This window comes from Poromitra crassiceps (assembly GCF_964638095.1).
Source record: "Poromitra crassiceps genome assembly, chromosome: 12".
NCBI classification, from domain to species: Eukaryota; Metazoa; Chordata; class Actinopteri; order Beryciformes; family Melamphaidae; genus Poromitra; species Poromitra crassiceps.
The window spans coordinates 2,666,493-2,693,365 of NC_139632.1; the positions used below are offsets into that span (position 1 = coordinate 2,666,493).

Consider the following 26,873-nt stretch of genomic DNA (forward strand, 5'->3'; position numbering starts at 1 on the left):
CATCTTTTTTCAATACATTTTGACTGGTCGGTAAATATTCTATTATGGCCGGAATTCTGGAATGTTACCAGGCGCATTGGCCGTCCAGAAAAAAGTCTAGCGGAATCCTTGCTTGGGGCCCAAATCAATATAATGAATGTGATTATTAGGTCAAATTAAAATTATTTTTGTGTCTGCAAAAGTAAGTGACAGCACCATCATTTTTGCAGAATGACCCAAGATCATTTTCTCAGTCACAGTGGTAAGCAAAACATTATGATGTCACAGTGAAGTTGACCTTTGAACTTTTAGCTAGACAATTCCATCACTTCATTTTCTCCTATTAGACAGTTGTGTGAAATTCTATCATAATTAGGTTATGAATTATTGGGTTATGGTCTAAACGTCTTTTGTGAGGTCACAGTGATCTTGACCTTTGACCACCAAATTGTAATGAGTTTCTCCTTGAGTCCAAGTGGACATTTGTGACAAATTTGAAGAAATTCCCTCAAAGCGTTCCTGAGATATTGCGTTAACAAGAAAGGGATAGACGGACGTGAGGTCACACGCACAGTGACCTTGAACTTTAACCTTTGACCACCAAAAATCGAATGAGTTCATCCTTGAGTCCAAGCAGATGTTCGTGCCAAATTTTAAGAAATTCCCTCAAGGTTTCCCTGAGATATTGCGTTAACGAGAATGGGATGTACGTACAGACAAACCAAAAACATAATGCTTCCGGCCACGGCTGTCGCCGACGGAGGAACGAAAATAATAGTATGATTTTAAAGAAGCTAGCTCACCTAGTTTCCGCCTCTCCTCTGGGTCCTGCAGAACCTGGCTGAGTGGTGGCCCTGCAGGAGCGCTGACATGCAACTGGCGGAAAGCCTTTTCTGCTTCCTCATTACCATCGTCATCCTCAGCACTCTCTCCTGAACAAGACAAAACACAACATGTACAGTATGTACTCAGCAGTCTCTCCTGAACAAGACAAAACACAACATGTATGTACTCAGCAGTCTCTCCTGAACAAGACAAAACACAACATGTATGTAGTCCCTAATGTGCTTGATCTTTTCATGATGCTTTAGCCAGTGGAATCTATTCAAACCCCATTGTACAATTTCTAAAATACATAATAAAATACATTAAAAACATATTTATTTTTAAATCCTGAAAAGTTATGCTAAAAAGGAGATCAAGGAGAGTGAGATGTCCAGGTAAGGCCTTCTCAAACTGATGCCTTTATTACTCCACTGGGGAAGACTGCATATTTTTGTCACACGACTAATCGTAACTAAGAGGCAGAATTCCTTCTGCCATCTTCCATAGCAAGTTGACAAGTTTGCTTCTGACTCTGCCACCAAAGGCAGTGCAATCAGTCTACGGGTGTGTTACAAAACCTACATTTCCACACTTATCACTACTAAATGCTCCGCTCTTGGACTGGGAATAGTGTGAGCACACCCTAAGAAACACCGGACTAAATTCACTGAGTGGTTCAGCGGTACTCACGCGTGTGGTCACAGAGTGCAGCCGCGGCATAGTAGTGGGAGAGGGCGCGGAAGTGTTCAGATTTGACCTGAACCATGGATGCCCAGGAGAACGGCACATAGTCCTTTACCAGGGCCTGGGACATCGTCTGCTGCACTAAAGAGTAGACGTCTGACACCTGCAAGATACACGGCCTCCAGTTCGTATCACGCTACATGAACAGTAACAACATTAACAACAAGCAAACAACAGCAGCGTTGTGTGCTCACCCGCGCGGCCTCTTGTGCCAGGCAGAGCTGCGAGGTGAAGTGTGAGTCTGCTGTGGTGAGTGTGACACGCTCAAACACACACTCCTGCACCTGGGCCACCATCAGCCCCACCAGCATGCACAGCGACAGCCCGCTCATGTCCAGACTCGGGGCATTGGAGAAGTTCTCTTTGAGATAATTAAATGCACCTAGAAAGACACAAGAAAATATACATGATGCAAATGTTCAAAATATTATACAAAATATAGGTTACACATAAAGCCAAATTTCAAGCAGTAGAAACGGTGAACACTGGCACAGCTGCTGTTGGGTTCTTTGTGTCTGGGTAATGTTATATATATATATATATATATATATATATATATATATATTAGGGCTGTCAAAGTTAAGGCGATAATAACGCATTAACACAAATTCCTTTTAACGCCACTATTTTTTTTTTTACGTGCGATTAACACATGCACTTTCTGTGATGTTTGAGCCTTGGTCCTTGGTAATTTTGGAAGTAATGCAGAAACAAATCTCTGTGAGGAGCAGAAAAGGAGGAAGAAAAGGCTATAGTGGCAAGTTCAGCTTCAAGTAGGGTGAGCAGACGTCCTGCTTATTTACATGACTTCACATGTCCTGCAAATTGAGAAGATGTCCGAGACAGTGAGAGAGAGAGAGAGAGAGAGAGAGAGAGAGAGAGAGATAGAGAGAGAGAGAGACCAAGACAGCAAGAGAGAGAGGCAGGGAGTGAGAGAGAGAGAGAGAGAGAGAGAGAGAGAGAGAGAGAGAGAGAGAGAGAGAGAGAGAGAGAGAGAGAGAGAGACAGAGATACAGAGAGAGAGAGAGAGAGAGAGAGAGAGAGAGACAGAGATACAGAGAGAGAGAGAGAGAGAGAGAGAGAGACAGGGAGTGAGCGAGGCGGCTGCGGCTTGCCAGAGACTACTTGTTAACAGACTGACACTGCAGTCTCAGAGATGCGTGAGTATTCTAACTACAGTGTAGCAATAATAACAATAGCCTACCAAAGGCCAATTGCATACTATTATAAAACGGCTCTCTCAAATCAAGCAATCTGATTGGTTCACAGCCATTGTATAAATCCAATAACCGAGTCCAATAACCCATGGCCATGGGTTATTGGACTCGGTTATTGGTTGCCATGGCAACTCTCTTACTAAAAGCCTTTGGTTTAAAAAAAAAAAACAAATGGCGGAGACAGCTGTCAGATCCTTGTGAATCGATCTTCGCTTATAACTTTACTAATACTTCGCAGAAAATGATGTTTTGTACAAGAATAGATGCGGGCTAATGTCTTCTTTGCAAAAGAAAGGCTGTTAACCCCGCATTTAACCCCGCATTTAACCCCGTAACGTTAGTTGGTGTCGGGCTTTGCAGAAAGCACTCAGCTTCTCAGCAAGCGCTGAGAATGCAACGCTGCGCTTGAGCTGCCTGTCGGGGTTTCCAGAAAGCTCTCAGCTTCTCAGCAAGCGCCAGGATTGGCCAATGTCAACTTCAGTCTCCAGAACGATCCAATCAAATCACCCGCACGTTCTTGCGGTCCCGCCTTACAGTAGTGTTTCAACTGACTCTATCAGAATGACATGCCAGTTGGAGTCTGACTTATAGTATTACTATTATTATTATATTATCATACTTGGAAACCGTTTTATAAAAGCAATATAGCACTCGAGCTGCGTGTGTTGTGGCATATATCCCCCTGCTCAGCAGTTATCCCAGCTGATCACAGCTGATCAGGGGGATATATTTGGCACAACACACTGGCTCTCATGCTATATTGCTTAAATATACCAACCATATTCTTTGCACAAACCCTATATATATACTAGGGGTGGGGGAAAAAATCGATTCACCTAAGTATCGCGATTTTTTATGTCACGATTTTTTGGATCGATCTTTTATTCCAGAATCGATAATCGCAAATTAAAAAAAAATTTTTTATTTTTTTTTATTTTTGGGTGCTTGCAGTCAGGCCACTCACTGAACAGCAGGCCAGGCGCCGCCTACTGGTTTACTAGTGGTTTTATTACTTTATTAGTTAGTCTGAAGTAATAATTACACTTCAGGGTTAAAGTGGGTGCATCTCATTGTAAAATTATACTTCAAACGGCCCAAATCTGGCTTCAAACGGCCCAAATTTCACGCGCGTTGGCCCATATCGGCCTGGCCTGGTATCTAATGCCCGGCCTGAATTATGATCCCAGTCCGCCCCTGTTTTTAAAGGCCGGGTTTTCCGTGGGGAATATGAATATATATTAAATCTCACGCCCCTAAGGTTTTAGAATCCGTTGAAATTTTTGAAATTGGTTGTTTACAGCCTGAGATATCACCAGAAATCCACTCTGTGTGTGGGGGGGGGGGGGGTGGTGGGGGGGGGGGGTGCGGGGACTCGAAATACTACATTTCCCACAATGCACTGGGCTCGCGTGGCCTTCGTTTCCATGCCCACCCCTCAGGCGTTTGGCTGATATCAAACTCCAGTAGGTGGCGGTAATGCACATATATGTTTGCCAACCGCCATAAAACTCAAAGAAGAAGAAGACATGGAGAGAAGACATGGAGAGAAGAAGAAATAAATCGAAAATAAATCGAAAATCAATTGCCTCCAAATTGCACCAAATGTAAACGGTAGTATATATGTCGGGAGATGTCTTCATAAAAATTTTTTCATGCATTTTAAGGCATTTTCGTAGGAGTTACGCGCATCTGATGTTGTAACTATTTTCTGTAAAAATGTGTAAAAACGGGTACATTGCTCAGCGTTGATTTCGTTACTTCAACCCACCTACTACTAGATGTAAAATTTGACGAGCTTTCCAATGCCGCCAGTCCCGTGTCGATTAGTGCTTCCGTTCCCGAGATAATGGTCTCTTTGCAAGGAACTATGGGAAGCTAATATTAGCTACAGCAGGCTAGGCGGTTGACAAGATGGCTGCGTTTTTGTTTTGGTCAAGGCCTCTGAAGGGGCGTGGAGGACCTCTAGAGGCGGGACCATGGCCAACAACAGTTGTAGTTCATAGGTGCACGACTTCCGCAAGGCGGACTTAGGCCAGATGACGCGAAACGCGTCGGCTGGCCCAAAAAATATGTGAGAGATGCTTGATATCTCTGGCAGTGAATATCCAATTTCAAAAATTTCAACGGATTCGAAAACCTTAGGGGCGTGAGATTTAATATATATTCATATTCCCCACGGAAAACCCATCCTTTAACTATATCGCCCAGCCCTACTCATGATATATAATATACAGTCTCTAGTGTATGATTCAACTTTTCCCATGTTCTAATCTAGTGTAAAAAAGCAAACAAACTGAAAAAAGAAAAGAAAAAAAGAAACAAAAATCGCAATAAATCGTAATATCGAATCGCAATAATCGTAGAATCGCAATACTTAAGAATCGCAATATAAATCGAATCGGCACCCAAGAATCGTGATAGTATCGAATCGGGAGATAAGTGAATCGCCACAGCCCTACTATATACAGTATACATATACATATATATACAGTATACATATCTATATATATCTCTCTCTATATATATATATATATATACACACACACACATATATACACATATACACATATATATATATATATACATACATATATATATATATATACATACATATATACATATATCTCCCTAGAGACGAGCCACTGAGCCACTATGCCCCCTGACACTCACCCCCTCCCCTTTAGCAATTGAGGGAGCTAAAGGTCCTCTACTTCTATACTAAAGTGGAGCGTAACCTTCTTTATTGCCAATTGCTGTAATTCTTATTATTGTCCTTTTCTAAATAGAATTTGAACTTATCTTTGTAACTGTTTGCATTGCTGTAACGCTTAGGTTAATGTTAGGTCCTCCCTTTCTAAATAGAATTTGAGCTTAACCTTGTAACTGTTTGCATTGCTGTAACTCTCAGATTAATGTTGTGGGTCCTCATTTTCTAAATAGAATTGGAGTTTGACCTTGCATTGCTGTAACTCTTATTGTATAGGTCCTCCTATTCTTTATAGAGTTTGAGCTCAACCTTCGAATGTGCTCATTTCTGTAACTCTGACAGTGCTGCAGATTAATGCTAGTTTATGTCCTTGCTTTTTAACTTGAACAATATTATTATATATCGCCATTCCTTTTGTGATATTGTATTTACTTTGTTGTCTATTATATTATGTATTTTTCTGCTAACCTGTAAACAGAAAAAAATTGTGATTTCATAATTGGTCATGTGACCAATTAGGTCCTGTTACTACTTAGGCTCACCTGGGCCTTCATGGTTGTATGAGCAAACCTGATGAAGCTGCTACAGCGAAACACGTTGTTTGCTGAATAAATCACAGTAAAGCTATACTTCAGTGTGCGGTGGTACCTTCTTTTGTTTTATATATATATATATATATATATACAAACAGTATATATATATATATACAGTATATATATATATGTAAGTATTTACTTGGTGTGCTGTTTCAGTACCTGCAGCTCTCTGAAAGGCATCTATAGCTCGGTCTATTCCAGCACTTGCAGAGCGGTCCTGCCGCGCCCCGATCTGTGTGAAGAGGGCAGCGATATTGAACAGCACACTCCCCTTCTCAAAGGCCAGCGCACGCTGGCACGACGGGACACCTGTCAGAGAATCATACCTGCGGGAGAGATGAGAAATGCATGAAATGACTATGTTCTGTGTTGAGTGTCATTCACTACAATTAATGACACCAATCAAAATGACATGAGCATTTGATCGACTGGCAGAGCCGTAGTGTTCCACCAATCATCATTCATCATTGCATAGATGGAAGACATAATCAGTGCAGATCACTCCCGACCAATCACAGAGCTGCTTTGCTCCTGTAATGGTGTTCAGTCTAAATGCCCACTGCTCATGTGCTAGCAGTCCAGCTCAGTGGGTCTCAAATGGGGGTCCGGGGACCCCCAGGGGCCCGTGGCACTTTGCCAGGGGGTCCGCGAAAAGTTTTCAGGGAAATAAAACTAAAAACGTTTTGTGTGTGTGTGTGTGTGTGTGTGTGTGTGTGTGTGTGTGTGTGTGTGTGTGTGCAAAAGCTTCATAGTTCTACAAAAATATTGTATGCTTTAAATCTAAAATGGTTCATGGATTACATTCTAATCTAACAAACCTATACATTTAAAAGTCAAGCACGTTACTGTGGAAACAAGCTTAGCCCAAAACCACAAATCAGAATGAGGGGGTCCCTGGTATATGTTCTATCTTGTAAGGGGTCCTTGGCTGAAAAACCTTTGAGAACCTCTGGTCTAGCTGACTCTGTGACTCTGCTGTGAAAAACCACTGCTGGAACCATAGGGTCACACATTTCAAATGCCTAAAGGAGGACTTTGACGCTTCTCAACCCGCTTTGTATCTTAAACTGTCGGTAGTAAGCAGAGTGTAATATTGCGATTATACAACATTTACCAACAAAATACAAGCTATAAACAAAAGGTGTTCGTATTTTGGGGCAATTTGCTCTCAAAATAACAAACCTTTTGTTGAGTATTAGTCCATTTCGATTAGACAAGAAATAGTGCGCGTTGAGTCAGTCAGGCGTCAGCCAGCCGACATGCTCATCACATTAGTTAACTTTAACTTTAACACCTGTGCAGAAACCAGCAGCTAGATAACATCATCACATTAGTTAACTTGAACTTTAACACCTGTGCAGAAACCAGCAGCTAGATAACATCATCACATGAGTTAACTTGAACTTTAACACCTGTGCAGAAACCAGCAGCTAGATAACATGCTCATCACATTAGTTAACTTTAACTTTAACACCTGTGCAGAAACCAGCAGCTAGATAACATGCTCATCACATTAGTTAACTTTAACTTTAACACCTGTGCAGAAACCAGCAGCTAGATAACATCATCACATTAGTTAACTTGAACTTTAACACCTGTGCAGAAACCAGCAGCTAGATAACATGCTGATCACATTAGTTAACTTGAACTTTAACACCTGTGCAGAAACCAGCAGCTAGATAACATCATCACATTAGTTAACTTTAACTTTAACACCTGTGCAGAAACCAGCAGCTAGATAACAGTGTTGGTGCTAAATGGATTGCTTTGTTAATTTTGATTTATTTGGCGGACTTACTGTTGACGAATGGTTGGAAGAAGAAGAGATAAACAAACAAGCTGCTGGTTTCCACACACCTGTGGAGGTGTGGAGGAAAGGGACCACACAGGTGTGGAGGAGAGGGACCACACAGGTGTGGAGGAAAGGGACCACACAGGTGTGGAGAGGGACCACACAGGTGTGGAGGTGTGGAGGAGAGGGACCACACAGGTGTGGAGGAGAGGGACCACACAGGTGTGGAGGAAAGGGACCACACAGGTGTGGAGGAGAGGGACCACACAGGTGTGGAGGTGTGGAGGAGGGTAACGTATCAGACTGAAAACACTGCCTGAGATGAAAGAGGGTTGAGAGGCGGGCCATAGCGTGACATATTTGACAGTTCTGGGCACTGGAGTTGGCGTTGGCCAATTCTGGCGTGTTCTGCCCCCAAATCGAGCGTGTTCTGGCGCTAAGTGACATGTCGAGGTGAGAGTGCTGGCCGGCTTGGAGCGTCGACCAGCCACGGTAAAGAGCCGCGGTAAATACAATATTCCTGGAATGCGAGTTTAACAAACCAGTTACACGTCCTATGCATTCTACATCAAATGAAGACATTACCGTTTGTTTTATTTTGTATGCTACATACTTATTGGCCAAGTTATTAGTTTGTTTATGGGCTTGAAATTCTGCCAGGTTACAGGCAATATAGGCGGCCATCTTGCCTCCAGAATTTTGGCCGCTGTTGTCTGCTGAACAGACCGGCCGGTGGAGTGATACTTTAGTGATGAGGCCGTTCTCAAATTAATGATTTGAGAACGGCTAGGTGTGCTGTTATGCTAATTTGAGAACGGTCTTTGACCAATCAGATTGCTTGGTCGGAAAAACATGTTGTATAATATGGGAATAAAGTCCCACTTCATCACACTCGTTGTGTACATATTCATACTGCTTTACTGTTTGAATATGGGAATAAAGTAGCCTGGTAAACCAGTCGGTCACGTGAACTCACATTTCATTTTGTTCTTCGTTCCCGTCTGGCCTGAAGCCTTCACCCAGTCTTTGAAGTGGGCGGAAGTTGGGCGGGTGTACTTGCCTTGACAGACAACTCCTTCAGCCAATCAGCGTTGGGTCCAGTCAAACCCAAATCCACTCGGGAGAACGGCAAAAAAACATATTCTCCGCCCAGAAACTGCTGTTGCGGCGATACTCCTGTACTTGTTTAATCGTTGTTATTGAGTCTATTTCTGCAATAACTGCACTTTATGGCTGTTTAAACTAGACGAACGCTGACATTACTCCTCGGGGCGGACAGGCAAAGAGGCGGCCAATCGGCCATTACTGTTTTGCTAGTTGACGTTCCTGATTGGCCGGTTACAATGTCAACTACGAGGCGGGGGTCACTGATTGGCTCATCCGCTTTACAGTTTGTGCAGAAAGCCCTCCCAGAGGGTCTGGTCAAACGAAATGAAATGTGAGTTCATGTGACCAGCTGGTTTTACCAGGCTAGGGATAAAGTCCCACTTTACATCATCTATTGTGTGCAGTGTTTCCCACAGGATTTAGAGAATTTGTGGTGGGGGACCGCAGACCCCCTAGGGGGGTGCGGGGGCATGCCCCCCCGCAAGATATTTTTAAACATTTTAAAGTAAAATGCATGAATTTGGTGTACTTTGAGAAAGCTTAAGAGCAAAATTAAAAGGCTAGATCTATGAAGAACACTTCATCATTACTGTGCTGTGGGTTTACAATGACAAACTAAATTTCTCCCTATAGGTCAGGGATACTCAACTTGCTTTGCCACTTTCGTGAAATGATAGAAGGCGAGGGGCCAGTTAATAAACAAACAATATACATTTTTCTGTAGCGGATTGTAGGTTTTTGGGGTGTCAGCCGGAGTTTAGGCTGACAGTGTTGTGCACACCGGATAGTTAGTTAGGTTAAGTTAGTTAGGTTAAGTACATACATAAGTGCCTGGGTAAAACTCTCGTAACGGGACAAGCCCCGTCTTTTATTGTCACACGAACACCACAATACATGCATGCGGCCACAACACACTCATGCTGACGGTGGCCAGTGAAAAGTGTCCTCTGCATTTAACCCATCCAGGCATGTCCTTTCCTCCGGGGGGCAGGCCAGGAGCAGTGGTCGCTTTCTCGTACAGCGCCCGGGGACCAACTTCGGATGTTGTCGTCACTGGTCGGATGACGATGACGATCTGATCTTCTGCATGTTTTTTAGTGGGGGGGTTATATACGGAGGAACCCCCTGGGGGAGCACGGGGAGAACATGCAAACTCCACACAGAGAGAAAGGCCCTTACGACGAGATACCCCACCTGGGCAGTAGGCACTGAAGATATGGGGGGGAACACAACCACAGCGCCCACAGTGTCCCAGGCGAGAATCGAACTCAGGACCTTCTGACTGTGAGGCGACAGCTCTACCACTGAGCCACCGTGCCCCGTAGGGTAGTGAGCAGATGGCGGTATTTGACAATTTAGCAGCTAAATCATAGATTATTGAAAGATATTCCATATTCCAGACTGAAATGCTATAACAGAAGTATTGGCCAGAATGACATGAACATTTATTGGACACTTATTCAGCGGATATCTTGCATGTTGCGTTCAGGTGCACTGTTTTTTTTTGGGTCAACATCTTATTGTGGCGGTCAAAATATTATTGTGGCGGCCCGCCACAAATTCCTTTATGTATGGGAAACACTGGTGTGTACATATTCATACTGCTTTACTGTTTGTACAGAATTCTCTAAGCCATCTAAGCCATGTGCTGTAACATCTTGCAGAAACAGTGTATAAGTCTGACCAGTGGAAGTGCACCCCCAGGTTCCTGTATGGCGGGAAGAAGCGCTGGTCCAGGTAGTACAGCTGGTTGTAGTACTCCATCAGGAGCTCCAGGCCAGCCTGGTCACGACTGGGGGTACGCATGGCCTGGTCCAAACAACAACAACAACAACACAATGTTGACAGGCATCCAATGTCACAGATGGAGAACCCTGTTTTAACACAGCTTTATGTTGAAATCTATCAAACTGGTTAGTGCATTAATGGTGTTGGAGTGATTTCATTCATTCTGACTGCTTATCCGGAGAAAAGTGACCAGTACTGGCTGTGATTTTAAGTTACTGTAATTCAGACTGGCTGTGATTTTAAGTTACTGGTTCCCAAACATACATTTATAGTACGTCCAAAGTATGCACAAGTACGTCCAAAGTATGCACATGACATGTGCACCTATGTGCAGTGAATATGCCACTGTCTCTGACTTGTCGTATCACTCTACTGCCTTATTGCTTGTTATGTCTCTTGTTGTTTTTGCACTCAAATGCCCTGTTATATTTGTACTATGTTGTAAACGGAGTCCACAGCACAAGAATTTCACACGTGCTACTTGTACCACGGAGTGACAATAAAAATCTTGAATCTTGAATCTATAATTAAGCCATGTCTTCTTTAACCATGATTTCTTCCTTTCGTTCCACTTGCCTCCACAGTTTCCCTGCAGTTCCATCATCACCCCTATAGGAGGCGCACACTGATTAGCTAAAACTAGATGAATGCTTTTTTTATGAAGTTGCATGAATGTGTTTATGAACCTGTCTGAGCTCCATAAGCTCTTTGATCTCCTTGTCATAGGCAGAGCTGTCCTCTCCATAGTGTTCACAGATGAAGTCCTAGAGAGAGGAGACAAAAGGTGGGACATCATGAGAAACGTGTGACCTGGGGAAACCTACAGTATACATTCTAATGTTTCTGTGTAATACTGTATTTAAGTGCTTCATTTGATCTTTTTTAGTCAACCCCGATGGATCAGACCAATTTATCAAATGCACCGAATTCATACCTTTGACTCTAGTTTGGAATTAGTGTCAAAGGTGGAGACACTGCTTTGAAAACACTGTCAGAACAATGTTCATTGTTTACATTTTTTTACATTTTAAATATCCACTATTTTACTCAGCTCTGCACATTTGTCAAGGAATGAAGTAGAGCAGGAAGCCGGGGAAGATGAGTCGAGGAGGGTTCGATGAGTTAGATGAGTTAGATGAGTTAGATGAGGGGAAGATGAGTCGAGGAGGGTTAGATGAGTTAGATGAGTTAGATGAGGGGAAGTTGAGTCGAGGAGGGTTAGATGAGTTAGATGAGGGGAAGATGAGTGGAGGAGGGTTAGATGAGTTAGATGAGTTAGATGAGGGGAAGATGAGTCGAGGAGGGTTAGATGAGTTAGATGAGTTAGATGAGTTAGATGAGTTAGATGAGTTAGATGAGTTAGATGAGTTAGATGAGTTAGATGAGGGGAAGATGAGTGGAGGAGGGTTAGATGAGTTAGATGAGTTAGATGAGTTAGATGAGTTAGATGAGTTAGATGAGTTGAATGGATGGACAGATGCACTTTCTTCACCTGGATAGAAACAGTGAAGTCCACCTCTTTGGTCTCTTTTAAGCCGAGCGGGATCATGGGAACGTTGACTGTCTCACTGGGAAGAGAAATTCATATTTGTGTCTGTCCAAATACACATACAGACATATATACATATATATATATATGTATATATATATGTATATATATGTCTGTCTGTCCAAGTACACATACAGACATATATACATATATACATATATATATATATATATATATATATATATATATATATATATATATATATATATATATAAATATATATATATATATATATATATATACAGTATATGTATATATGTCTGTATGTCCAAGTACACATACAGACATATATACATATACTGTATATATATATATATATATATATATATGTCTGTATGTATGTCCAAGTACACATACAGACATATATACATATATATATATATGTATATATATGTCTGTCTGTCCAAGTACACATACAGACATATATACATATATATATGTCTGTATGTCCAAGTACACATACAGACATATATATACATATATATATATATATGTATATATATGTCTGTATGTCCAATTACACATACAAACATATACATATATATATACATATATATATATATATATATATATATATATATATATATATATATATATATATATATATATATATGTCTGTATGTCCAAGTACACATACAGACATATATATACATATATATATATATATATATATATATATATATATATATATATATATACCGGTATATATGTCTGTATGTCCAAGTACACATACAGACATATATATATATATATATATATATATATATATATATATATATATATGTCTGTATGTCCAAGTACACATCCAGACATATATATGACAGGGAACAAGCAGGCCACGGTCATTTTGAAGCGGTGCAGCCACTTCTATAAGTGACTTAGAGCTTTCACACCGGCAGGGCTCCGTGCCGGTTCCGGTTCCCGAACCCAAATTTGAACCGGCCGGCGCGTTCAGACCGAAAAAATAATTGGTTCGGAACCTGAAAAGTTGGTTCTCAGCGGAACCAAAAAATAGTTGGTTTTTCCTTGGGAACCGTGACATCATCAGTGGGCGTGTCTCATTCTAGGCTGTGAAAACGAGCAGGAAGGAGAAGGAGGCAGTGACAACATGGAGAAAAATAATTTGCAGTGGTCTCCTGAGGAAACCAAATGTTTAGTGGCGATTTGGGCATCTACCGAATCTCAAGAAAAGCTAGAAAGCAGTACAAGAAAGAGCAAGTCGTATGCCGAACTTGCGGAAGAGAGGGCCAAGGCTGGGTTCACTCGAACGCCAGACCAAATAATTAATAAACTTAAAAAACTGAAGAAGGACTACCGAATAATGTCCTCCCACTTTGGTTCCGTTTAAACTGGTGTGAACACGAGCTGGTTCGCCAGAAAGCACCAAGGTTCTGAGACTCCAGAACGGAGCCAGAGCCAGAACCAGAACCATGTCTGTCTGAAAGCGGTATGAGTGTGTGAGCATGGATGGATGTGTGCACTATAAGTGACTGTGTGTGTGACCACGGGATGTGTGCACTAGTGTTAGAGACAGCGCCATGCTCCAAGCCGGTGAAACACGCACGGACACCCTGCTGATTGGATCAGTGTTTCTAATCATTCACCAATCACAGCCATTCTCACATCAAGGTGGGCCATTTAAATATGGCTCCCTTCTACAATGATCCTTGCTACACCAAATGCTGCCACACACACACACACACACACACCACTGCTGCTGCCAAAGTTTTCTATTCTATTTCTATATTCACCGAGGCTAACACTGTAGCTACCACTAGCTAGCGAGTGGCTAACTACGTAAATGCAGAGGCATAATGACAGAGGAAAGAAGATGAGACTGTTGAGAATATCAACGTGTTCCTCAGACATATTATAAAATGAGTATGAAAAGCTCTATACAGCTAAAATGTCAATATATTTACTTTCCATCAACGTCACAGTTCGTGAGCTTGGAAGCTTTCAGAAAGATTCCACATGCCACGTGGTGAACACACCACATGAGGGCGCCGTTCAAGTGGATCTAATGTCGTATTCACGGTAAACACGAGCCCAATTAGTTAGAGAATTTTAGCAAAATGCTTGGACCATCTGTGAAAAAATTGACTACCAATAGCTTTCTTCACCAATGTGTTCTTATAGGTGTCTAGAATCACCTCTCAATTAGTGCAAACCCAAATCCTCGTGGAAAATCCTGGAGAGCCAATCAAAGTTAAGGTGCCCCGAGGGCTTGGGTGAAAAATATGGTAAAAATTAAAAGTCTAAAATGAACTTGTGGGGTGTCTAACTAGGGGTTTTCAGGGGTGCTGAATCCATTCCAAACATTATTTTTGAGTAAAAATGTCTCCCTGACCATAATATTGGTATATTGGTTATTGTTATGTAAAGCACAGTGTATAATCTCCAGGATTTTCCACAAGGATTTGGGTTTGCACTAATTGAGAGGTGATTCTAGACACCTATAAGAACACATTGGTGAAGAAAGCTATTGGTAGTAAATTTTTTCACAGATGGTCCAAGTATTTTGCTCAAATTCTCTAACTAAATAGAAAGACTGCTCTGCCATCTGCTTGTCCACAAACCCAGCAGGCATTCTGCTCAGTGCTTTATCCGCCTAATCAGCAAAGCTAAAGCTAAGTATTAACCCTTGAGGCCCCCCCACAGCTACAACACACAAACACATGCATACACTTCCATGGGCTCATTCATGATAGTCTAATCAGGGGATTTGTCCCTCCCACACGCACACACCTCCTAGCTGTGCCTGGAGTGGAGAGTGGGAATACTCAAACGCAATGGATGCTTGTTTTCTCTAATTATCGTTCTTGTTAGAATAGAGAGGCAACGTGAACGTCGCTTCCTGCTTCAGCACTGTACCAGAGATTTTCTTCCACAATTTATTTTCCCAGACATTTAGTAAAATGCTTACAAAAATAGTTTTACTTCGTCAAACCAAATGCTTCAGCTATAGACCTTATTCGATTGACGTCACTCACGTACGGGCACGCCCACTGCCGCCATGATGTTGACATAGCGCAGCCGCTTTAAGTGACAGCCTATGTAAGAGCAGAGTTTATAGGAAGCTAGCCGTCGTTAGCGTTACCCGTATCGTTCCAATTGTGTTCGGATGGTGACCTGCGTTACACACGGCTGTAGTAATGACAGCAATAAAGTCCTCGTGGTTTGTTTCTATCTCTACCGTCCACAGACGTGAAGGGAGCGAGACGGAGGATACGTCAGCAGCACAGGAGAGGTGTGTGGATAGTTGGGAGAGACAGGTGAAACTTTCTGACAGCTCCTCACAGCAAAGTCTGTTCACCTCGTTTTTTCTTTTGTTTATTATTACAGGCATTAACGGCAGCATACAAACAACAACTGTGGGGTTTCTATTGCTGTCATCACTATCGCTATTTTGTAATGGAACAGAAACGACAATAAGGCCGTTACTATAGTTGTCAGCTGCAGGACGGTATGTCAACAATACGGCGCTGTCCGGGGTTAGCGAATAAGGTCTATATTTAGAATCGGGAGAGACCATAGGACATTTCACTGCATCCCTTTATTATGCGCTGCATACCTGTCTGTCTGGTAGACCTCCATGTTGCTGTTAAGCTCCTCAAGTTCCTCTTTGAGTAGCTGCAGGTTGGAGTTGACAAAGCTGAGCTCCAAAGCCACGGTCTCCTTCACCTTGTTGTTGGTTGTGGCCCTGGAAAACAACAGAGCATCCATCAGTATCACACTGCCCATAAATAAGATAGAAGTGAGCCCATGGTGGGAAGAAAAACACGAGCAGTTCAGCCGGGTACCTGAAGCAATCAGGCTGCGTGTTGTAAATGTCATGGAAAAGACACAACAAGCTGTTCTCATGGGCAGGCAGCACACCTTGATGACTCTGATGATGAGGATCACCGTGACGTGATACAACGCTGGATTGTTTTCACTTCAAATAGATTAGCATGCTAATTTAGCATGCTAGCTATCTCAAGAGGCTTTATGAGATGGGATCAACAACATACTTCCAACATTATTTCCTTTCATTAGGATCACACATCTGCTGACCCCTCTGATATACATTTAATTCATTACATTTGAATTTCATTTAAATCTCCCAGGAGAGAAATAGAAGATCTAACCCTATGGTGCAAAAACAACAACCTCTCTCTAAACACCAATAAGACCAAAGAAATCATTGTTGACTTTAGAAAAGTCCAAAGTCATTCACACCCCCATTTCCATCAACGGGTCATCTGTCGACATAGTGGACAGCTTTAAATTCCTGGGCACACACATCACAAACACACTCACACACACACACACACACACCACACACACACACACATCACAAACACACTCACATGGTCTCTCAACACCAAGTGCATCCTCAAGAAGGCACAGCAGCGACTGTACTTTCTGAGGCACCTCAAGAAATTTGGCTTGAGCACCAAAGGCCTTGTGAATTTCTATCGCTGTACCATAGAAAGTGTTCTGACAGGGTGTATCACAGTGTGGTACGGCAACCTGACCGCCCAGGACTGCAGACTGCTGCAGAGGACTGTGAAGACAGCAGCTAAAATCATCGGCACAGAACTACCAAACCTCCATAACATCTTCACCACTCGCTGTAAAAAGAAAGCTGAGAACATTATCAAAGACACCAGCCACCCCGCTCATACCCTGTTCTCACTCCTCCCTTCCAAAAAACGCTACCGGAGCATCAAATCACACACCACCCGTCTCAGTAACAGCTTTTTCCCTCAGGCAGTCAGGCTGCTGAACAGTTGACTCACACACGCTGCAACGCACTGTCACTTTGTTGTGCACCATTATTGTATTGTACTGTATTGTGGTTTGTGTTATGTTTACACGCACTGTGTACAGACATGTCTGTATCACGTGTAGCCTACATAGTTATGTAGGTCTACACCCTTTTTCTGTCGGTCTTTGTGACCATGTCCTTGTGTGTTTAAGGCTGAGGGTGCTCAGAGCATAAAGAATTTCATTGTATTTATACATTATATTATACATATGACAAATAAACTACTTGAACTTGAACTTGAACATTCTGATTACATTAGAGCGTGTTCAGAGCGGGTGCTTTGTGCTCTGCTGCGGCCGGCTAACGATAACCTCGCGTCACCAGGCTCTTTTAACGATAGTTACTTGGGAGTCAATGGCAATAAAGCCACTGAATGACCAAGTTGATATAACTTTCAACCATTTTGAGCAACGCTGTTTCCATACAGGCCACCAGCGTTGGCTAGTTGTTGATATTTATAAAGATTTTGTAGATCTCATATAAGGTTTTTCTTGGTGCGGTGGGCAAACTGTCATGGCGTCGCTTTCCGGTAAAACGAATCTGAAGTTTCCTGTCTGAGCACAGCCAAAGAGTGTAGTGAGACAAGAGGAGACTGACGTCTAGAGTATTATTCCTATATTATGCCATTTAGGGATGGGGGAGAGTACTCGGGTACTCGAGTACTCGTTTGTAACGAGAGTACTCGAGTACCGTTTCCGCTGTCCGGGTACTCGCCCCACCCCCCTCCCCTATAAAAATGGCCGATCTAACGTTAACAGCGTCTGGCGAATCGCCAGCAACACAGACGTCCATGTATATTAACGCAATCTATATTCAGCAGATGTAAAATAAACAAGATTTGATTGCAGTTGTTTTCCGTTCATGGCCAATTTATATATAGATGTGCAAGCAAAGATGGTAACGTTAGATGTTTTTTACTCGGACGGACCACTTTGACTAACGGACCCCTGACAGTAACTTTGTTTACCATAGCCAAACGTTCCGTGTTTCACCACGGGCGGGGACCATCACTCGGATGTTGTTGGTGGTTTTTGCGGTTAACGTTAGCGAACATTATTACTGTTTGCAGTTATCATGTTTGCAGTTATCACTTTTTGGCAGAACACCAGAGTTTTTAATAAGTGGATTTACTTAACAGTGATCAAGAAGCAGTATGGAATGATTACCGACATGTATTGGGAATTACTTTTACTGAGGTAGGCTAACGGCTAACACCGGATCACCTTATCACAGTCAATCTGTAAAAACTAAAACGTGCACCAGGCAGCGCTTTTTCCATGCAAAATTGGTAATGTGTGTGAAGTTGCTGTGAACAGCCCCATACAAAGCAGATCACCCCTGCTCTCATCACAGGCATTTGGCGAATGCTAATGGTAACTGCTTAACATAGCCAAACTTAGGATCTTTCATGTGTGTGTGTCGTTCCCCCGGGGAAGGGGGGGGGGGGAGGGGGGGGGAGTACTCGAGTACTCTTTCATAACAGAAGGAGAGTACTCGAGTATTTAAATCCCTTACAATGCCCATCCCTAATGCCATTAGCCCACAGCCAGGGAGCACCTCCCCTGGCCCATCCCAGGCACCTCACCTGAAGAGATTCTCTGCTCCGGCTCTCATGCGCATCTCCTTGTTGATCTGCTGGTTGATGCGTGCTCGCCGGTGCTGCAGCTTACTGCGCTGAGTCTGGGCAAACGGGTCACATCCCTGGAGGGAGGGAGGGAGGGAGGGAGAGAGAGAGAGAAGAAATAAAGAGATAGACAGAGCAAGTGAGAGAGAGAGGTCAAGAATGAGACCGAGAGAAACAAACGCATATGTCTACCTGCTCTACTACTGTGTCAGTGAGTGATGTCACAAAAGTGAATTGTGTACAGTCAGTGAGCATGATATGGAGTATAGGATCACTGTAGTACACGATTCCCAGGTGACAACACCAGCGTAGACTACTGGTCTCACATCACCACACCAGCGTAGACTACTGGTCTCACATCACCACACCAGCGTAGACTACTGGTCTCACATCACCACACCAGCGTAGACTACTGGTCTCACATCACCACACCAGCGTAGACTACTGGTCTCACATCACAACACCAGCGTAGACTACTGGTCTCACATCACCACACCAGCGTAGACTACTGGTCTCACATCACCACACCAGTGTAGACTACTGGTCTCACATCACCACACCAGTGTAGACTACTGGTCTCACATCACAACACCAGCGTAGACTACTGGTCTCACATCACCACACCAGCGTAGACTACTGGTCTCACATCACCACACCAGCGTAGACTACTGGTCTCACATCACCACACCAGCGTAGACTACTGGTCTCACATCACCACACCAGCGTAGACTACTGGTCTCACATCACCACACCAGTGTAGACTACTGGTCTCACATCACCACACCAGCGTAGACTACTGGTCTCACATCACCACACCAGCGTAGACTACTGGTCTCACATCACAACACCAGCGTAGACTACTGGTCTCACATCACAACACCAGCGTAGACTACTGGTCTCACATCACCACACCAGTGTAGACTACTGGTCTCACATCACAACACCAGCGTAGACTACTGGTCTCACATCACAACACCAGCGTAGACTACTGGTCTCACATCACAACACCAGTGTAGACTACTGGTCTCACATCACCACACCAGCGTAGACTACTGGTCTCACATCACCACACCAGCGTAGACTACTGGTCTCACATCACAACACCAGCGTAGACTACTGGTCTCACATCACAACACCAGCGTAGACTACTGGTCTCACATCACCACACCAGCGTAGACTACTGGTCTCACATCACCACACCAGTGTAGACTACTGGTCTCACATCACCACACTTCCAAGTCTCAAGAGACTAATGCTGCTGACCTTACTTACAGCAAACGTTTCCCTGCCACAGACACATTTCCAATGTCGGAATGAAATCATGAGAGTTTTGCTGGAGTTGTGGCGGCGCACTGTCATCATCTCAATCATTTGGTGTAAGGTGGTCATAGAACCTGAGTGTGAGCCGTCTGAACTCAGTCTTCTTCTTCTTGTCTTGAGGTTGGGATCAAATCAAACGTGGTAGAGCTGCATGAGGTGAGCAATGAGGAAGCATTCGGCCTTCTCCATAAAAGGATCATATTTTAATAGAAAATCGACTTAGTCAATTATGTCAAAAGGAGCCTTATATCTGTCCCAAGATTTAAAGGCCTCTTAAATCTCGCCTCAAAAGGGCATTTTGCCAACACCCCAAGAGCAGCTACAGCTACCCCACAGCTGATTAACAGCTACCCCACAGCTGATTAACAGCTACCCCACAGCTGATTATTAGACCAGCTACCCCACAGCTGATTAACAGCTACCCCACAGCTGATTAACAGCTACCCCACAGCTGATTAACAGCTACCCCACAGCTGATTATTAGACCAGCTACCCCACAGCTGATTAACAGCTACCCCACAGCTGATTAACAGCTACCCCACAGCTGATTAACAGCTACCCCACAGCTGATTATTAGACCAGCTACCCCACAGCTGATTAACAGCTACCCCACAGCTGATTAACAGCTACCCCACAGCTGATTATTAGACCAGCTACCCCACAGCTGATTAACAGCTACCCCACAGCTGATTAACAGCTACCCCACAGCTGATTATTAGACCAGCTACCCCACAGCTGATTATTAGAGCAGCTACCCCACAGCTGATTATTAGAGCAGCTACCCCACAGCTGATTATTAGAGCAGCTACCCCACAGCTGATTATTAGAGCAGCTACCCCACAGCTGATTATTAGAGCAGCTACCCCACAGCTGATTATTAGAGCAGCTACCCCACAGCTGATTATTAGAGCAGCTACCCCACAGCTGATTATTAGAGCAGCTACCCCACAGCTGATTATTAGAGCAGCTACCCCACAGCTGATTATTAGAGCAGCTACCCCACAGCTGATTATTAGAGCAGCTACCCCACAGCTGATTATTAGAGCAGCTACCCCACAGCTGATTATTAGAGCAGCTACCCCACAGCTGATTATTAGAGCAGCTACCCCACAGCTGATTATTAGAGCAGCTACCCCACAGCTGATCATTAGAGCAGCTACCCCACAGCTGATTATTAGAGCAGCTACCCCACAGCTGATTATTAGAGCAGCTACCCCACAGCTGATTATTAGAGCAGCTACCCCACAGCTGATTATTAGAGCAGCTACCCCACAGCTGATTATTAGAGCAGCTACCCCACAGCTGATTATTAGAGCAGCTACCCCACAGCTGATTATTAGAGCAGCTACCCCACAGCTGATTATTAGAGCAGCTACCCCACAGCTGATTCACAGCTTCACACTTAAAGGGTAAACAAATGTAGTGTAACATGACGGATGGAAACATGTTATGCCTCCGGTTGACTCCAGCACCTCTTCATCCCTCCAGCCCACTCTTCTTCTTTCATTTTCTCTTTCCCTCTCAGCCAGTGAAGGTGTTTGTGCCTGTGTGGATTAGGGCTTCTGGCCGTAGTACTCTCGCCTCTGCTCTGCCTCCCTAATCATTTATGTACAATCCAGCCTCATGACCCACATTTTTCCTTAGTCATTAAGTCGCAAAACATTTTTTTTTAGGCCTATATGCTTTTTAAAGCCCCAGACTGAGCGGCCTGCGGTCTGATGCTTTACCCAGAGCCCAACGCTTTAAAGAGCCAGACTGGGTGGCCTGTGGTCCGATGCTTTACCCAGAGCCCAACGCTTTAAAGAGCCAGACTGGGTGGCCTGCGGTGTGATGCTTTACCCAGAGCCCAACGCTTTAAAGACCCAGACTGGGTGGCCTGCGGTCCGATGCTTTACCCAGAGCCCAACGCTTTAAAGAGCCAGACTGGGTGGCCTGTGGTCCGATGCTTTACTCAGAGCCCAACGCTTTAAAGAGCCAGACTGAGCGGCCTGTGGTCCGATGCTTTACCCAGAGCCCAACGCTTTAAAGAGCCAGACTGGGTGGCCTGCGGTGTGATGCTTTACCCAGAGCCCAACGCTTTAAAGAGCCAGACTGGGTGGCCTGCGGTCCGATGCTTTACCCAGAGCCCAACGCTTTAAAGAGCCAGACTGGGTGGCCTGCGGTCTGATGCTTTACCCAGAGCCCAACGCTTTAAAGAGCCAGACTGGGTGGCCTGTTGTCCGATGCTTTACCCAGAGCCCAACGCTTTAAAGAGCCAGACTGGGTGGCCTGTGGTCCGATGCTTTACCCAGAGCCCAACGCTTTAAAGAGCCAGACTGGGTGGCCTGCGGTGTGATGCTTTACCCAGAGCCCAATGCTTTAAAGACCCAGACTGGGTGGCCTGCGGTCCGATGCTTTACCCAGAGCCCAACGCTTTAAAGAGCCAGACTGGGTGGCCTGTGGTCCGATGCTTTACTCAGAGCCCAACGCTTTAAAGAGCCAGACTGAGCGGCCTGTGGTCCGATGCTTTACCCAGAGCCCAACGCTTTAAAGAGCCAGACTGGGTGGCCTGCGGTGTGATGCTTTACCCAGAGCCCAACGCTTTAAAGAGCCAGACTGGGTGGCCTGCAGTCCGATGCTTTACCCAGAGCCCAACGCTTTAAAGAGCCAGACTGGGTGGCCTGCGGTCTGATGCTTTACCCAGAGCCCAACGCTTTAAAGAGCCAGACTGGGTGGCCTGTTGTCCGATGCTTTACCCAGAGCCCAACGCTTTAAAGAGCCAGACTGGGTGACCTGTGGTCCGATGCTTTACCCACAGCCCAACGCTTTAAAGAGCCAGACTGGGTGGCCTGTGGTCCGATGCTTTACCCAGAGCCCAACGCTTTAAAGAGCCAGACTGGGTGGCCTGTGGTCCGATGCTTTACCCAGAGCCCAACGCTTTAAAGAGCCAGACTGGGTGGCCTGTGGTCCGATGCTTTACCCAGAGCCCAACGCTTTAAAGAGCCAGACTGGGTGGCCTGCGGTCCGATGCTTTACCCAGAGCCCAACGCTTTAAAGAGCCAGACTGGGTGGCCTGCGGTCTGATGCTTTACCCAGAGCCCAACGCTTTAAAGAGCCAGACTGGGTGACCTGTGGTCCGATGCTTTACCCAGAGCCCAACGCTTTAAAGAGCCAGACTGGGTGGCCTGTGGTCTGATGTTTTACCCAGAGCCCAACACTTTAAAGAGCCAGACTGGGTGGCCTGTGGTCTGATGTTTTACCCAGAGCCCAACGCTTTAAAGAGCCAGACTGGGCGGCCTGCGGTCTGATGCTTTACCCAGAGCCCAATGCTTTAAAGAGCCAGACTGGGCGGCCTGTGGTCCGACGCTTTACCCAGAGCCCAACGCTTTAAAGACCCAGACTGGGCGGCCTGTGATCCGATGCTTTACCCAGAGCCCAACGCTTTAAACAAGTTTAAACTGGTGATGCTCACAGCTAGCATGACATGTTTGGTACCGATGGATGCGTCAAGCCAGTGGTTCTCAACTGCTGGGTCGGGACCCAACAGAGGGTCAACAGGCTGTTTTGAGTGGGTCGTGGATGTGTGCATGAAAAAAAGTGTTCTCCTTGAGGATGCCGGCGTCAACGGCCAACATTACTGTCTTTCAGAGCCTGGAGCAGAACATTACTGTCTTTCAGAGCCTGGAGCAGAACAGTACTGTCTTTCAGAGCCTGGAGCAGAACATTACTGTCTTTCAGAGCCTGGAGCAGAACATTACTGTCTTTCAGAGCCTGGAGCAGAACAGTACTGTCTTTCAGAGCCTGGAGCAGAACAGTACTGTCTTTCAGAGCCTGGAGCAGAACATTACTGTCTTTCAGAGCCTGGAGGAGAACATTACTGTCTTTCAGAGCCTGGAGCAGAACATTACTGTCTTTCAGAGCCTGGAGCAGAACAGTACTGTCTTTCAGAGCCTGGAGCAGAACATTACTGTCTTTCAGAGCCTGGAGCAGGCTCATTTCTGCGTATCAGAAGCATGTCTAATCAAAAGAGCAAAGGACACAAACAGCTTCCTTGAGGAACACTAAAGGGCAACTCATACATGCCTGATGTATGATCGCCCATATTAACAAAAAAGTGTCTCCCTGAGATATAGGAGCGGAACCAATTCAGAGCAGTTCCTGAGAGGCTGACCCAGTTCAGAAGACGATCAATGAGGATTTCACTCTGGTCAAAAATTAAAATGATCAATTTTATTTATTTTTTGGTCCAACTGAAACGTTATCATAAACGATGTTCTCTGCTCCCTATCATGTAGGAGAAACATAGCCTACATTTGCCACATTAATGATCCAAATTAGGTGCCTATTCTGTATAAAACAACCCAATCTAAAGGGAACATCACTGTTATAAATATGTATAAATAATCACAATTAGGAGGAACAAAATTGTTATTTCATTTTTTTGACTGCCGGGACAAACTCCTGTTTTGGTGCTTCTAGCCTAAGTATTGTCTTGGCTGAACGACAACATTCCAATCATATCACAGCCACATCACAGTAGAGAGGATATTAATGTGCTGTGTAATTCTTCATAGATCTACTAGCCTCTACATTTTGCTCTCAAAGTGCACCAGATTGATGCATTTTAGTTTTAAAATGTACAAACATTTCCTCCGGGGGGGGTCCACCCCCCACCACAACAACTACATTGCATGCATGATTACACACATGATCTAACCGAGGCCATTTCTACAGAAATCAACTTATACCTCTTTTTGCTGAGGACCGTCTGGAATCCCTCCAAGGACCACTTCTCTCTCTCTCTGTGTGTGTGTGTGTGTGTGTGTGTGTGTGTGTGTGTGTGTGTGTGTGTGTGTGTGTGTGTGTGTGTGTGTGTGTGTGTGTGTGTGTGTGTGTGTGTGTGTGTGTGTGTGTGTGTGTGTGTGTGTGTGTGTGTGTGTGTGTGTGTGTCTCACCTTTCGGATGCTGCCCTCCGCCGTGGGTAATGTTAAAGGCATCTCGTCGTCCGAGGCAGCGTCAGACAGGGACATCTCAAGCTCTCTGAGGGGAATGTTGTCCATAATTATCGCTGTTGTAACTTTGCCGTTCATTTAGCTCCCTCTCATAATGTACAGTGTCATTATTAATACATGCTGCTTTGGGATTAACACTGGATTAGACAGACAACAAATGTCATCCCTCAAATCTCACACAAAAAGTAGTTAACACCATGCCCTATCATGTCAAAGCGGTAGCTAACGTTACCTACACACTTGCCTTGTCGCAGGTTCTTCCATCGTGAAGCAAAGCGGGACAAGGCGGCGAAGAAGTTGCTACATTACGTGAACAATCTTTTTTCCGGCAACTTTGACTATTCCCAGATGAATACAAAGCTCCAAAGATCGGATAGATACCCCGCAAATGTGTACTACCGCTACTCAAAACACTTCTGACTACCACACACTAATCTACATTTCGATACCAGACCACCTCCTCCACTCCCTTCTTCTTCCACTGTTCTTGTGTAGCGTGAGTTTATTCAGCGAGGCGGGCTGCAAATGTCGCAGCTAGCCAATCACGACGCACTGTACGAGAGCGACACGTTGTGACCAATCAACGCGAGGATTCTTTCCGACGGACAGTCTGACCTGACCAATAATAAGCCTCATAACAAACAGCCCCTCCCTTCGCGGGCCGTTGCTATGACAACAGCAGGGCTTTTACATGACAACACCAGGGGCTGTGGCTTGTGTGTGGGGGTTTCTTTAGGCTCCACGCCTCCAGCTCTCCACAGGCTTGACAGTTGACAACGGTAATATAAAAGAATGTAAGCGACAGCACAATCAGTACGCATACATCTCTTTCTCATCTCTCAAACCAAACGGACTTGCCCCAGTCTTGTCACTATTATGAAGGTATACAAATATTTGCTAAATGTATGCAAATCAAATAATTGATTAATGTTTCAACACTCCTTTTTTTCCCAATAGACTGCATTTTTTTCTGAACACCAAATTGCCTAATAGGCCTATCAACAGTTTCACTGAAGACATGCATTCTACTGTTTGGCCACCTGAGGACACTTTTGCTCTGCTAGTAATAACCTAGCCTAGTGAAATGGCAAATGGTATTTCAAAAGCTTGTTTTTTAACACATTTAAAATTATTTCACATATTTACCACAATATTTGGAATGCATTTTATATTATTATTATTATTATTATTATTATTATTATTATTATTATTATTGTTGTTGTTGTTGTTATTTAATAATAATAATAATAATAATAATAATAATAATAATAATAATAATAATAATAATAATAATAATAATAATAATAATAATAAACAATAAATAATAATTGAAGCTGGGGTAGAGGAGGGACTTGTGTTGGGTTTACAGTAGATTACAGCACACATCTCAAAGGGAATCATTAAACCTACAGTGTACTGTAAAATAATGGATATTATATGTGTGATTCTGCCTTTCATATCTCTATATATGTCTCTAGATATGTTTTTGAACTATTATGGGTAGAATCTACCATTTGTAGCCTACTCTGCTTTGACTCACTATGTGGAGGTTACAGTATTCAGGATCAAAGCCGGATTTAATGGGTTTGAATCAAAATGCTGCTCGTGCTAGTTGTTCACACCAACCAATGTGATGAGGCATACTGTATTTGTGACAAAGACTGAGCAGGTACACATTTTGTTTGTTGTGAAAATCAATATCAATATGACATTTACTTCATTAAAATGTAAGTAGAATTGATCAAACTTTTCCTACACCACTGATGGCGATCACCAGCAGCTATATCAAATACACTGCCTCTTTACAATACAAAGCTTTGT

At 44.0% G+C, this 26,873-nt stretch overlaps 1 protein-coding gene across 1 annotated transcript in view; it reads right to left on the reverse strand.

Annotated features, from left to right (window-relative positions):
- rhpn1 (rhophilin, Rho GTPase binding protein 1) overlaps positions 1 to 25,100 on the reverse strand; it is a gene marked incomplete at both ends in the record, with an annotated part of 41,162 nt that extends 16,062 nt beyond the window's left edge. Inside the window, 10 exons of the mRNA XM_083648310.1 lie at positions 783 to 911; positions 1,495 to 1,651; positions 1,743 to 1,930; positions 6,228 to 6,394; positions 10,652 to 10,776; positions 11,442 to 11,519; positions 12,248 to 12,323; positions 15,879 to 16,007; positions 18,703 to 18,818; positions 24,996 to 25,100. Coding sequence (XP_083504436.1) covers positions 783 to 911; positions 1,495 to 1,651; positions 1,743 to 1,930; positions 6,228 to 6,394; positions 10,652 to 10,776; positions 11,442 to 11,519; positions 12,248 to 12,323; positions 15,879 to 16,007; positions 18,703 to 18,818; positions 24,996 to 25,100 — 1,270 coding nt within the window. The remainder of the gene's footprint in view (positions 1 to 782; positions 912 to 1,494; positions 1,652 to 1,742; positions 1,931 to 6,227; positions 6,395 to 10,651; positions 10,777 to 11,441; positions 11,520 to 12,247; positions 12,324 to 15,878; positions 16,008 to 18,702; positions 18,819 to 24,995) is intronic.
- Positions 25,101 to 26,873: the final 1,773 nt, after the last annotated feature.